The sequence below is a fragment of the Varroa jacobsoni genome, unplaced genomic scaffold (assembly GCF_002532875.2).
Source record: "Varroa jacobsoni isolate VJ856 unplaced genomic scaffold, vjacob_1.0 scaffold_568, whole genome shotgun sequence".
Taxonomy (NCBI): Eukaryota; Metazoa; Arthropoda; class Arachnida; order Mesostigmata; family Varroidae; genus Varroa; species Varroa jacobsoni.
Genome location: NW_019213470.1, coordinates 368,758 through 383,091, shown reverse-complemented (window position 1 = coordinate 383,091; position 14,334 = coordinate 368,758). Strand labels below are relative to the sequence as shown.

The 14,334-nt window shown below is 41.6% G+C and overlaps 2 protein-coding genes across 3 annotated transcripts in view; both read left to right on the top strand.

Moving 5' to 3' along the window:
* Positions 1-7,508, top strand: part of LOC111261555 (uncharacterized) — a 134,960-nt gene extending 127,452 nt beyond the window's left edge. For both annotated transcript variants that reach the window (XM_022835148.2, XM_086968755.1), the window contains one exon: positions 1,267-7,508. In XM_022835148.2, the coding sequence (XP_022690883.1) occupies positions 1,267-3,883 (2,617 nt within the window). In that variant the 3' untranslated portion in view covers positions 3,884-7,508. The remainder of the gene's footprint in view (positions 1-1,266) is intronic.
* A 1,272-nt stretch (positions 7,509-8,780) lies between these two features.
* LOC111261561 (kelch-like protein 40) lies at positions 8,781-14,334 on the top strand. Its single transcript, XM_022835154.2, has one exon. The coding sequence runs from the start codon at positions 8,906-8,908 to the stop codon at positions 9,836-9,838; it is 933 nt and encodes a 310-aa protein (XP_022690889.1). The 5' UTR covers positions 8,781-8,905; the 3' UTR covers positions 9,839-14,334.

Below are 14,334 nucleotides of genomic sequence, written 5' to 3'. Positions count from 1 at the left end.
TTTGAAGATGCCATTGTTATTTTCAGTTTACATCCTATCGATTTAGACCAGCTCGTTCCAATCGCATATATATATATATATGTGCAAGCATTGACTGACTTCGTTTGGTTAGGATTTGTGCGTGAAAAAAAAACAGATTTTTTTCTGCAATTTTGTGCTTGTGCTTAGAGTATCAGTTCTTGCAATGTATTGGATAGTTGGCCTGTGTTTATAGTCTTAGCCTCGATTATAGATTATTTTAGATCTATCACAATTTCACTTTGCAATTGTGCGAGCGCCTCTATGATGATAGTACGGGTAAGCAAGTAGATGATGTCGGGTCAGTCGTGAAAGACTTCTACTCAATAAGGCAGCAGATACGAATCCCAGTTGCGCGATGGCCATATACGGCTATTCGGAAGCGATTCTCAGCTTGCCAAATAGCCAGTCGTGTAATAGCCGGCTGGTATAAGTCAGTGATCCATTATATTGAAAGGCTTATGACCCTCCCTCGGACTCTTCGTTTATCCATAATTGTGCATCAACCTGTAGAACAAGCAGATACATTTCCTTCTTGATGTTTCAGCTCCCCGAAAAAGATTCGGCCGCACGTTTCCCTTATTGTACCTTATACTATGAACGTTGACCTAAACAGTGAGCACCTTCTATAGATCGCAAGTAGGCCAGCAATAACAGATGAGATCGCATCGAAAGTATATAATTTTTCGCCAAAGAAAAATCGAAGACGACCTGATACGTGCTTCTTAAGAGCAGAAGGGGCATCGAGGTGATCGAAGTTTTCGTGGCATCGGAGGAAACCTGTTTAATGTTTACGACAATGACAAACATCCTCTTTGAAACGATTTTTTAATTTAATCGTACCTGTTTCGGATGAATGGCATCTACTCAAGTAAAATATCCAAATAAGCTTATTTCAGCTAACTGCTCTATTTGTATATATGTTTATATATTCCATTCCTACGTTAACCCTGAGCCTACTTTTGCCTTTCCTGTCCATATATGCTTATGTATGCACGTTTAGTAGTAAACATTTTAAGAAAATCGTGCAAACAAAGTTTCCAGATGCTGATTATTAACCCTTCAATCTTTGCAAAATTAGTGCTACGTCTTGTTTATTCTCATATTTTTCTTCAGCTGTACCATATTGGAACTGGTTATTATTGGGCGATCTTTATCTGTATAATGCTGAACGACTATGAATGGCCCAGTCTAACCTTTTTCTGATTTTTCTGTCGTCTGCTTGCCTAAAACATCTGATCCTTGCAGGGTGAACGTTTCGGCAGACAATATCGACAAAGATGATACAATTTCACATGAATCGTATCATTGTGTTCTCAACCAGTCGTTAGATGATCCAGCGGTTAACATCACGCTGCCGTTGGACACGTCGACAGCGTCCAAAGGAGCAGTGCACGACGCGAACCGTGAATCGGACAACGAAAGTCCGCTACATCGTGGTCGGACCAGGGCCCAGAGCCGTAGTCCTGAACCTCGATTATCCGAAAAGCAAGGTCGCCAACCTCGGGCTTCCCGATTATTCCCCGGAAGCGATCCAAGTGATGATCCGACCAACGGGGGTCGATTGACACGACACGGCTCGATCGAGTCGAACGAAGTGCCCTACACGTTGCATTATCGCCGTGAATCTAATGCACAGATAAAATACAAGCAGACAGAAATAGAAGAGTACGAAAGGCGTAAGTCACAGATACGCCGCCATAAATCACAGCCCCGTGAACCGCGCAGTCGCTATCGAACGTCACCGGATCATGAGAGGCTATGTCGTTCCTCAAGCGAGAAGCGAGCCAAGGTGAATTACGCCCGCTGGGGTGAACTGCCAGCGGCCGACAGCTATTCTAGTCGCGACGACAGCATCGATGGGACTTTTGAGAGCGAAATCCGTGAACGATGGACGGAAATGCGAAGGCAACGGGAGCGCCAAAGAGCGCGCCACTTATGGCAACAACGGAGCGAAATTGAGAAGAGCTTAGAGGCGGAGGAAGCTGAAGAAGCGCTAAGCTCGCGGCAACGACTACAGCAGCAGCAGGAATTGGAAAAACAACAGCAACACATCCAACAACAACATTATGCCGAACAAGACCATCTACTGGGAGTCACTTCAGAGGTGGCAGTCGAATCGCCATCTGAAATGCCTCCACCGCACCTGCCGCACGAAATTCTAGCGGACTTTAACAGAGCGCAGCTCCTCGATGAGGCCGCCGTAGAGCCTTCTGCTGAGTCCGTGTTGCAGATGATTGTTCTGGAGGGAGCACCCAGTAGCAGCCACCTAGTGGAAACAGAAAGTGACTTGGGAGCCCGTCTTGAGCATCTCGAGGGCAATCTTGAAGAAATTGAACTTCTCAAAGAGCTTGAATTGGAAGCCGTCCAGCAGGAGTGTCAGAGACTGGAGGAAACGCTTGCGTTGAACACTGAGTTGAAAGAGCAATATGAGCGAGTGCTAAAGAGCGAAGGCGCTGAAGTAATGTCGCTTTTACAAAGTCTGCGCGAAACCACATCAGCGCTGCGTAGTATAACCGCAGCCGCTCTTACCACTACAGCTGCGACCGCGACCCTCAGCATGTCTTCGGAGAGCCTCGTCAGTTCGCCAAAGGATCAAGAAGGTGATGGGGATGATGATAACTCTCAAGAGGACGACGCTGCCAGAAAGGATCTACCCTATTCGGAACAGAGCACCAGCTCCGACCGGGGTACAGCTCTTCAGCCACTAGATAGAAGGAAATCGAACACACAAGGTAGCAGCGTTGAAAGGGTTTTTTCCGAACAAGGAGACGATTTCTCTTCTCTGCAGTCAACTCACGTCCCCAAGGTAAGCGTTAGGGATGCATACGTCGCTTGTCTGCAATCGCTTTTGCACGATCCCACTACGGCCGTGCTTGCAACGGCGGCGACGGCTACCGGGACGATGCTGGCGTTTGACACCGTCGGCGCCAAGGAAATGGTAAACGGCAACGGTAGACAGCCGCCCATTAAGTACCATCTTACAGTCATTTCCACAGCACCAGAACATGAAGCAATGGCCGGAACAGAAATAGTAGAAGAGGAGAAAAATGTGGGCAAATCAGAAACAGCTTCACCCTCCCAGCAAAAGACTCAGCTGCAGCGAGAGATGCAGCAGCAGTTACTTCAGCAGCCAGCGCAACAGCAAGATCAGCATAAGGATGGCCAGGGTTATGAAGGACCACAGCTCAAGTTGACGCGAGAGTTCTGCGCCGAAATCGAGGAGTTCCTGTCGAAAGTTCCCAGCACTTCTGAACGAGACCTAACAGCCGAAATAACCAGTAGCCTACGAGCAGAAGACCCCTGCAGTACGTTTAGCGAACGAGGAAGAGCTTCTAAAGAACGCCAAATCGAAACAACATCCTCAGGATTGACATTCGTGGTTGAGTCTTTGGAAAGTCCCGATAAGAGCGCAATGCCCTACCTCCCTCATTCATCTTCAAGTTCCAGTTCGAGCGGGACCCCACCCATGGGACGCATGTTTATAAAGATTAAAAAGAAGCGCATGTTCGCCAAGCACGAGGACATTTCCGACGTGTCGAGTTCAAGTTCGGAGATTCGACTGACACTAGATGAGTTCGAATTCCTGCGTAGGGAAATCGGCAAAGGCCGAAAAATTGGCCAAGTCATCCCCGAGTCTGTGGTCAGCAGCAGCGAGGACATCACGTTCTCGGACGAAACCGAGGCGGTGTTCGTGGGAGATGAGCCCAAGACCCTATGCAACAGTCCCGTATCGAACCCACATACGCCGCTGCCGGACCCTGACGCATCCCTTCGTCTAAGCAAATCGTCAAGCGAAGATAGCTCGATTAACTGCGCCCACGAGCCAAACACAATGGCAAATCTCGATCTCAATATTATCTAAGTCACCGACCGTTAATTTCCTTGAACCAACCAAACGACAAAAGCGGACGCGAGAAAAATCTAAGCAAAAAAAAAGCGCCTTCTCTATGTCGTACGCTGTCCTATGTTCCTGTAATCAATCTATGTTTGATCATATTTGATGCAGACATTAACAAACAGCCTAACAAGCATGAAACAACGTAACGCACAGGTCCTGCTCAAAATCTGGTGTCCATCTCTGGCTTTCTTGAACATTGCATCTGATACCAGCGGCAAGAGTTTATAAACGCACCGGCCTATCGACATATCGCCGCCTATCGCAGGAACATACCGGGTTTAGAAAGTAAAATAGAGGACAAAAAGAAATACATGTGTAACAAGCAATGCTTGATGAGCGACAAATAGCAATAGCAGAGCAATGGCGCACACGGATTATTCAGATTCGGGGGCGGGCTGCTTCCTTTGTCCTAGCCAGTGACTGCATGTATCTGCATTGTGTGTCTGTCAATCAAGCAACGATGAGAGTAGGACACAGTTGCATGCGCAATAATTATTAATGAAAGATTATATCTAGGGACAATAATAATCAAGTCTATAAAAAAAAGGAAACCTAGGCAAAAATAAGAAAAGCACAAATGTTATTTCTACAATGTGGCGACAGACAATGGTGGTGATAGTAAGAGAATGTAAATAGTAATAAGCTACAATATGGTGATTTCTAACCGTACTACTGGTAGTGATGGTGACAGTGAAACGATATGATCATGGTAAATAAACAGAACATCAATAATGGAAATGATAGGAAGTGTCTTCCGAGGCTATCCTTTCTTGTTGAAAATAGGTTAATAGTAAAAAGGGAAAAGCAATGGAGGCCGATGTGATTGCTGGTCACCATGAATCTAAAGAATAATGGTCCTACTGCATTAAACAATAAACGGATGCAAGATTAGCGATGAAATAATTTGCAGTAAGTGGCAAGAACTTCATGTCTCTTGTAATGGAAGACAATAAAGAAGATGATTATCTACTGGCTCCTTGAAGAAGCAAATTGAAAGTTTCGTAGACTCGCAATCTTTTTGCACGCACTGCCAGCATGGGTCTTTACGATGGATAAGTTACACTTACGCAAAATCGAAGGAAATTCAAAATCGACACATTATTTAGGCCCCAGTTTACATCAATACGTTTACTGGTAAGCTAAAAGTTAAAATTATCAATTTTATATTTGGCCATCTATGCAACAACGCTTAACGTTATTTTTGAGGCGAGGTTTTCGATTGCTTCCGTCACATCAAATCTCTAGTTAGAGACAATTTTTTTTAGATCTAGATTTCAACTTCGATAATTATTAAGTCGAAATATTTGAGGGAAATTTGTAAGAATAGCTTTAAGGGGTAGCTTGGGCTAAGTAAGTTAGATACCGTTTACTGGTTACGATTTTAGGCCCCACTTAGTATTTGTTTGTAGATTGAAAACTAGCTATTGGCCGTGTCAGCGTCGACGTGGCCTTTCGCCAGGGCCTTTCCACAACAGTAATGATAAATACAATAATTATTATATATTACGCTTATACATATTATTGTTGCTAGAATGATCGAAGGTGTTGCATATGCTTAGAGAAACCATAACAGTTGAGTACGAACGAGAAGGCTTGTAGGGATTATCTGAAATAACTACTTCGAGCGTTCGAGTACGAAACGGAGCAACTGACCCTGCACTTACTGCCCGAAGCTTAAGTGTATTCATTACCCAGGGCTACCCATTACCCACTATTCAGGGCCGACCTTAATTATACATGAACCTGATTTCAGTCTGAAAAAAAACTACTTCCTTTGAGACTCGCGCAAAAGCGTGTGTAGGATGACTAGAGTGATACGCCCGGCGTAGATCGGACCCCAACCTCCCGGAGGTGTCAGAATTTTTGGGACCTCGTCCACTTCAAGGTTGCGTTGACGAAGTGGCTGACCCCGCTTAGAAGGCATTGTCCTGCATGCAATCTCTTTTTTACAGATTTTATAAATTTTATTTCAAATGAGCGTAAGGCACATACGAGAGAACAAATCTATGCTGGGTTTTCTATAAAGCTGTGTACTCCAAACACAGAGCCCTTTAACGGCCACCTACGCAGATCTCTGATCTAGTAGGACCGATATCAGCGATATCAATGCTTTACTTTTTCTCAAAAACGGCGTAAAAAATGTACCGAGCTGCTGTAGTAATTAAATATCGTATTCCATCTATTCTAATGTCGCCACCATATTATAACTGATCACGACACTGTAATTTCTGTATGTAATAGCACTCGTTATGGTTAGCTCAATTGACGACGTGCAAAACCTTTGTCGTCGTTAAATATACAATATTGATAATAATAATAATAATAGCAGCCGTAAGAATTACGGAATGGAAGACGGAATTGATTCGCTACTTTGTTCTGCCAGCTCTATCAGGAGTGTGTTTAGAAAGAAGAACTTGGTTTTAGCTTGTTATTGGTCTGCGGATATTGTATCAACTTGTTCCGTACATTTGAGCCATGGTACCCATTAGCGCTCACCAGCCATTAGCTGGTGCCTCTAACAGCCAGTGCTTCTAGGAGAACAATTATATGATAACGCTGAAATGGACGAGATTATATCCCGTACACTAATCTCGCTATGCACCGTGGTTTCTTTGTCGACCTTAAGACAAAAACCATTTGGTGGCCGGACACTGTTATCAATCAGGCCCCGCCAGAGGAAAAAAATAACAGCCGACCCTGTATGATGATTGTTAGTATTGTATGTTATCTATTACTACTGTATTATGATAATATTGTTACTATTATCGAAAGATTGTCATTCATACGATTAGACTAGCAAGATGTGCCAGCAATAACAATAAACAGAGAAATAAAAGAGCAACCAATAATAAAGCCACTGCAATCGATAGCAGAACAGCTAAATAGATACCGCGAAAAATTAAAGAGGGATACTTCATTTCGTGTTATGGATATCCACCAATTTCAGACACACACCCATCTTGTGTACATGTTGACAACGGATATGGGTAAATGTGAGATAGATCGATTACTAGCTAAAACTATCCGCTAAAATTACTGTATCTCCACACAAATAATAACAGAATTCAGCAATAGCATTGGTAATAACAACGATAGCAGTTTCAACAGCGGCCGATAAATCCTGATATTGACAATAGAATTACAATCACGATCGTAACAAGCGATAGAAACATCGTGTAACGAATTAACATAAACGAATAAATGAGGCGAGACAAACAGAGCCAAAGAACGAAACGGCATCAATAACAGAAAAAACAACGCGGTTAACGTGTCGTTCCGAATACTCCTCACCCTCCTATACTTGTAGCGCTAGAAAGGAACGAAAGCACGACGATCATAATCATGATAATGAACTGAGAACGTTGCAGAGTGCGACGTACTACGACACTGCTTGTAACCTCACCCCGGCCCTTTTTCTCTATTGAAGTCCTTCTAGCTGACCTCGGTTAGTGTGCTAACGTCCGATTCGTAGAAAGTATGTGCTGAAGGTTACTCCCGAAAAAAGTAGGCGGCGGCGGCAACTACCGATTATAAAGTGTCGAATCACGGCGACAAAAAATAATTGAAATAAAAAGGTTTTACAACGTTATCGCGGAGTATTCATTTCATCGACCATGAAGCCATTGAGAGAGGTTGCTGATATTGGCAAGAAAATTAAAAGGGCCAGCAAATCCGCTAAGTGAGTGGCTATTATGGCCTGCCAAAAAATCTCTACCGAAGCGGAATTAGAAAATGATTATCATCAAAAAAAAAATAAGTACGTTTTTTATGAAATGTGCCATACGAAATCGATCGTCTAACTTAGGTAATTTCTAATTAAGTTCCGAACGAGCATGCAGTAACTAGATGGCCAATTGAATAGCATTCATTAATTCGTGAAGTACAAACTATCCAACATCAGTTCGTTCCCCATTTCCTAAGGAGCGGACGAACGAGACTTTCTGATAATTTGGGCGAGTTTTGTAACTCTTAGACTTTTGAAAATCCCTCTGAATTAACCCACAGCCATCGTTTTGATTTTTCTCTAGAAAAGCGTTATCTTTTTGAGCGTCATCGAACGAAGTACTCGGCGTAATTCGTTGACGCTATTATGCGTCAACAGAATTCAGTTTGTTTCATCAAAAGCTTCAAAAGAACTAACTTCATCTTGTCATCCAAAAGGCAATTGTTTGTTATAGTCATTCGTTTGTATTTTCAAGGATACCACGGACATTTTCGGTACACTTATTACCCTCTTTTTAGCTTAAACGTACTCATGTCTTCAGAACGTCCTGGAGGCTTGCCATAATCATAGGAGAAGATTGAATACTTGACTATACTTCACGAGTCAAACACGAGTGCACCAGTATAACAACGGCTGGGCAAATGTATTACGTTATTCCCCAGGGTGGCGAAATTTTTGTGACCACTTACGCTAGGCCGATTATCGAATACAAGGATAATGATGTACCTTAAGGCAGTGAACACAGATAGAGAGGTACGGTTTAAAAGAATTATGGCAAGTTTACTAAAATGTACTTGATCTAAATGTATTCATTAATTTTATAATTTGGATTGGAAAAATATCATTGTTGGACATGAAGTTACTCTAATGAATATAAAGTTCTTTCACAAGATAATATCAAGTCATTCCGCTATATGGCTCGCTATAGCGTATTATTCTACCATAAAATGGCGATACGGCTGCTTTCAGAATGAATCATCATCTACGGCCGGTTGACTTTTCTTTTCGGTCAGGGAAGCAGAGTTGTTTAAGGTATGACGTCACTAACCCTAGCCCACAAATCGACTCAGGCCTAGATTTCACACTCTTATACTGCTGGTATTCTAGAGTCTGCCCTTGCGTCGGTTTTCTTTGCGGCATCGACCTAGCTGATGTTTAGAAGCGTCTGACGAGTCTTTAACCGCTCGCGCGTGCTATTTGCGACTCGGTGGCTATGAAATCAACTGACTGTCGAGTCTCAGCGACGATAGTATTTGTTTAATATGAGTGAAGGCCAGATCCAAGTCACTGCGATGGAAGACATTTACTTCGTACCTGTAGAAGATCGATTTGCTGAAGGAAAGGATCTCCTTGTTGGAGGAAAGCTAGTGCCAATTGAACAAAAGGAACTGATGGAGTTGTTTATTGAGCGCGAGGACACTGGTGACGTTCAGCTCTTTGTTGATGACTCCGCTGTGAAGGCTCATAAAGCGGTGTTGATTGCGACAAGTGACTACTTCAAAGCGATGTTTCGGTGTGACTTTATCGAGTCTTCTGAAAATGAAGTCAATGTACCGGACTTTGATTTGCTCACAGTTGAAAGATTTTTGAAATTTATTTATACTGGAGAGGTGCATATAACTGAGGACAGTTTCCAGGAAGTGTTCAGTCTGGCTAACCAGTTCCAGGTACCGTCGCTTATCGCTCTCTGTGTTGAAATCTCTACAAAAGACCTCTCTTGGGAAAACTTTGGCCAGCATTATGCTGACGCCCATGAGTTTGCTCTACAAGGACACTTCGACATGTGCCATGACTTTCTTGCACAGCATTTTCAAGACCTCATTCGAAATCGGCCACTTCTTCGAGACATTCGTCCTGAAGCAATTCTCAACGTGCTTTCAAGGGACGATCTGTTTGTTCAATCCGAGGATGATGTTGTAGAGATCATAATTAATTGGGTAAAAATCAATCCGGCTGAAAGAGAGCCCGCACTCACCCATATTCTAGATCAGATTCGTCTTCCTTTTGTATCAATGCGCGAGCTAAGAAGGCTGGCCGACAGCTTTGGTCAAAACCCCGTTCTCAAAATGAAGACCCTACGTAGAGTGATGAGTGAGATGCATAAAGATGACGGAAAGTGGACGAAAGCCAGGCATCATTATAGAACCGCGGCTACACCGTTTATAAACTATGATGGCGAGGAAGAAAATAATTAGGTGATTCAAAGGTGGTGCAAATTTATATTATACAGAGACATGTCCATACATCGAGTGTAACGCCGCAAACTTTCATGTGCCTTAAGAGCCCCGGGACTTTATCGGAACAAAACATGTCTAGACTTGATGTCTAATACTGTGTCTGTGATATCTACAGTTTATAAAACTAACAAAGTCCGAAGAATAAAGACGTAAGCCTGTGCCAACCAATATAACAGGCGGCTTCATAGTATTTGCTAGTTTGGTCACGTTTTGGTAAATAGTATAAAAGGGCCAATGAAAGTTATTCTTTGAAGCAATGCTGATGATAAATGTCCGGAAAGAATCTTCCTGATATAGTCAAATTTTTACCGACGCACTAGGCGGTTCATTTTGCAGAGTTCGCTTGAAAGTCCCATACTGTCAACCCAATAGCTTCCGAATTAAAGGCTGCCTTCGTAAAGTCAAGTCTTTTGCACAAAAACAATGTTGTAGCCATTTGGCAGAACCACTTGCTGTTTGGCCACCTTCATTAGCAGACCTGTGAGAAAAGATGCTGAATCTCTAACACCTCCCTTTTTGCTACAGGAACGAGGTGTTATTTAGCCGTACCATTTGAAATACAAATGTAAACGCCATTTACAAGTAAGGAAAGCAGTAGATCATACTCTTATGTATCATCTTTTGATGAAGTAACCCTTCACTGAGCACATAGGCACAATTTTTGAGTTGTTTGCTTAGCTCGGTAAGCCTGTTTGTTCCTGAGAAAGTCGACGAAGCGTCCCCGTGTGTGTGTTTATGGACCTGTTATGCAATCTAGCAAAACGATACGGCCCACCTCTATCAATACTTTTTAAGTAAGTTCGCACGAAAGTAAGTTCAGTTAGTTTGCAGTCATTGAATTGACGCTGGAGATAGTCTACTTCCAATGAAAACATTTTTTTGTGACTAACTATTCCAAAGCGTGACCTTCTATGCGTTCTCTATCCGCAAAATTTAGAGCATCTTCATAAACAGTTAATTTTATTATTGGAGAACAATAGATTATATATGAATGATGTCGCTGGCAAACACTTATCGGTAAGCTTGATCCTTGCTGTACTAATATGTTTATGAAGGATATAACAAAATAACTCGTTCAATTATACCTATGTTTTAATAACTCAAATATAGTATTTGCTGGAAACGATAATCGAAGGTTTGAGCTTTTGCCTTAACGTTTTTATTACCGAATCGTATACGTTATGACCAAAAAAATTCAATAAAAAAGATTTTCTATTTTTAAACTGTTTTATGCAGGCAACGTTGGCATGGGTCACGATTGGAAATGTGAGTTTTTCAAATACCAATGCAAAACAATAATATGTGAATATAAAAATAATTTAAAATTTTAGATTTGACGAAGCCTTCAAAGAAATGCCCTAAGATTTTCGAGTTTTTACAATTTATTGATGATTTGATACTCATTTTCGTTCGAAGTCTTTTGGCATATCCGGGTATAAAATCTTAAAGACTAACGACCAGTCTGATTCTCATTTTACCCCAACAAAACGATTTCCATATGAACGTAATTTGGAGAAAGTTAGAAAGCTAGAAAGCATCGCAGATGATTTAATAGCCGATTAGGTTTGCCTTTGTTTAAAGAAAAGTGACGCTTAACGGTCTTCGAACATACATCTCTTCGTTTACGAACGTTGCAGATCTACAACAATGCCTCGGTAAAAGATAGAAAATGCCGCCCATAGAAACATCCTAAAGATGTAAAACAAAAACGAAAGGTTCGCTGTGTTCGACTATCTGTGGTCGAGTAGTCAGTTTGGCAAAATGCTGGGCATCGCGTACTGTTCTGGTTGTCAACAGTCAGTAATGTGGGTTCCATATGATCGAATATATCTTCAGGCCTGTAACTTTCTACACCTAAAAAATAAATGATTAAAACTTCGCCGAGTTCTGGTATGAATGAATGAATGGTTCCTATTCGATATCATTTGGTCAGAGTTGAAATTCTTCAGCGTCTCTGGGTAGTAAGGCCTGTACTAGGATAAAACCAATTCCTAGTATATTGCGGGTATAAAGTAAGATTTACGCAGCACGTAGGACCATAGAAAATTCAAATGGAGAACTCCGTTTCAGAGAGAAGCACTAGAGGTCAGTTAGAGATCGACTTGAAGGCCCCCAGTCTGTACAATCGACATTCGAGATAGCGGCTTATTCGTTCGTCTTTTAACGCAAATACACTACGAGCGGCGACTTCCCAAAAAAAAAGTTGGTGTTATTGTTTCGCAACTACTTTCTTTTTTACTACTAAGTTTTAATGCGGCACCTTGGGATCTGTTATGATAAATTAAATAAAGGAAAAAAAAAACTACTTTTGAGCTCTTTATTGGCATAATGCACATAGATGCATCACCATAACCCAGGTAAGCCTGTGCGACAGAGCTCGTTCTGAGCCGTTCAAGAACATCACATACATATTCTTCTCCGAAACTAAATCTATCAGTTATGCCATCGCCATATTCGAAGCACTGTAGATAACGGGATTGTCTACAATGGCACTAACGCACGTCTACGTTCAGCAAAATTGGTACTATAATGGACCCGAGGCAAAAATAGATGTAATATGATAAAATCGAAAACCCAGTTAAACACAAATAGTGTTGGCAATTTGTAATGTACATTGAGATATATTTCGGCACCCATTGGCGATGATTTTCGACACCTGAGCTGAGATTATTTGAAGCATTTCTCTTTACAATATATTCACTAGAGTATTTATACGATGTCTGACATTTTTACACAGTCGTTGTATGTTCTGATTTGGAAAATTTCCCTAATTCGCCTGATCTCCTGACATTTTCGTATTGTACTGCATCCCCTTAGGGCTCAACGCTCTTAAGGGCATCAACGTCACCTTTTGCGTCGTTAGACTGCGTTTCAGTTAGCCGTGATAGTTCCTATTACTGCTGTAACCGTAGCTAGCCACTATAGCCTTCTTCATAGTTATATCCTCTATGACTGTTCTTATAGGCGACGGGACAACATTTTCCGTGAGCCCTGCCTCGGTAACCTACACCGAAGCCGGCGTAACGCGCTCTTTCGCGGCCATGATCAACGTAGCCTTTAACATAATTGCCACCTGCTACTATCCTGCATGGTCGTAGCCCCTTCACCGTATCCACTGTAGCCATGTCTGTGACCGTATTTACCTTTACTATAGTTGAGGTTGGCCAACGCTGACCTTGCTAAAGCAAATAGTAATGTAATCGATGAAGGCTGAAAGGTGGATAACAAATTCAGCCGCTCCAATGGCAGCAAACGGCGTAAAGATTGCTTTAGTGAAATATCACTGCACTTGGTTATATATATATATATATATATATATGTATAGCCTTGAAAGCCTTAAGGACTTTGTTGACTCCATTTTCTGTATAAAATGAAATCATCTAACGCCGGGCCAATCAAAAGTCATTTAAGACATATTTTAGTTATTATAAGGAAAAGTAAATGTTGTAAGACATTCATGCATTATTATTTATAAGAAAAAAATATTACAAAGGAAACAGACTTCATCTTCACTTCTAGGTCGCAGTTCGTGCTACTGTAATTGTACACTGAGCCTATTTTCGAGGCATCTCATTACTACACGTGTCCTGACGTTCCCTGACCTTGTCTGTTCACTAAAGTATTTCATATTGGTAGCGTCGATCGGGAGTCATTTCATATCAAATTAGCAAAGCTCTCCTGTGAACGGATGCAGGTAAACGTGTTCGATAGAGCAGCAAACCAGAGGAAAGGAGTAGGCCACAAGTATTCATGAATTATAAATAGTTAGCTGTAACACATAGTACTCTGGGGGCAAAGCATACACTAACGCTCGGTTGCTGGTGGACGCTTTATCAATCAACATGTCCATCCCTCAATAAATAGCTTAAGATCGTAAAAATTATAGGAGATGGATAATTAAAGCAAGCAAATATAATAACCTCCTGTTATTAACTATTTTTCGTAGCTAACAGGTAAGTCAAAGACGAATTTTGTAAATCATTACTATTTTCTACAGAAAAAGCGAACTTTGTAAAATTGATATTCCTATATGTGATGCTTTTCGCTAGAATACCTTAGATTGCTGTCTTACATAAATTGTATCACTGTTATTATCACTTATATGACTATGCCTACTACCGTCAAACACTGACACACCAGTAACTGGGCTCAAACTCAGTACTCTACTGAGCAAAAATGTGGAATTTGCATAGTTTTTTAAAGGGAGAAAACTACCAAAAACAAGCTTTAATTGTAAAGCATGGTAACGCAGATCCTTCCGACACGACTGGATGGATACCTTCAAGAAGGGATCAATTGTTTTAGCTGGATTATTTGCTAATTTAGTAACAAATGCTCGAACTTACCGCATGTTTGACGACATAGGAATAAATTACACATGCTTTTAAGAATATCGAATGTGAGATCCAGCCGATGGAGACTACCTCAATAAAACGAAGTTTTATTAACAAGTT

What these genes read in the sequence shown, in the direction of transcription:
- LOC111261561 (XM_022835154.2), top strand. Translation starts at nt 8,906, where the DNA reads ATGAGTGAAGGCCAGATCCAAGTCACTGCGATGGAAGACATTTACTTC.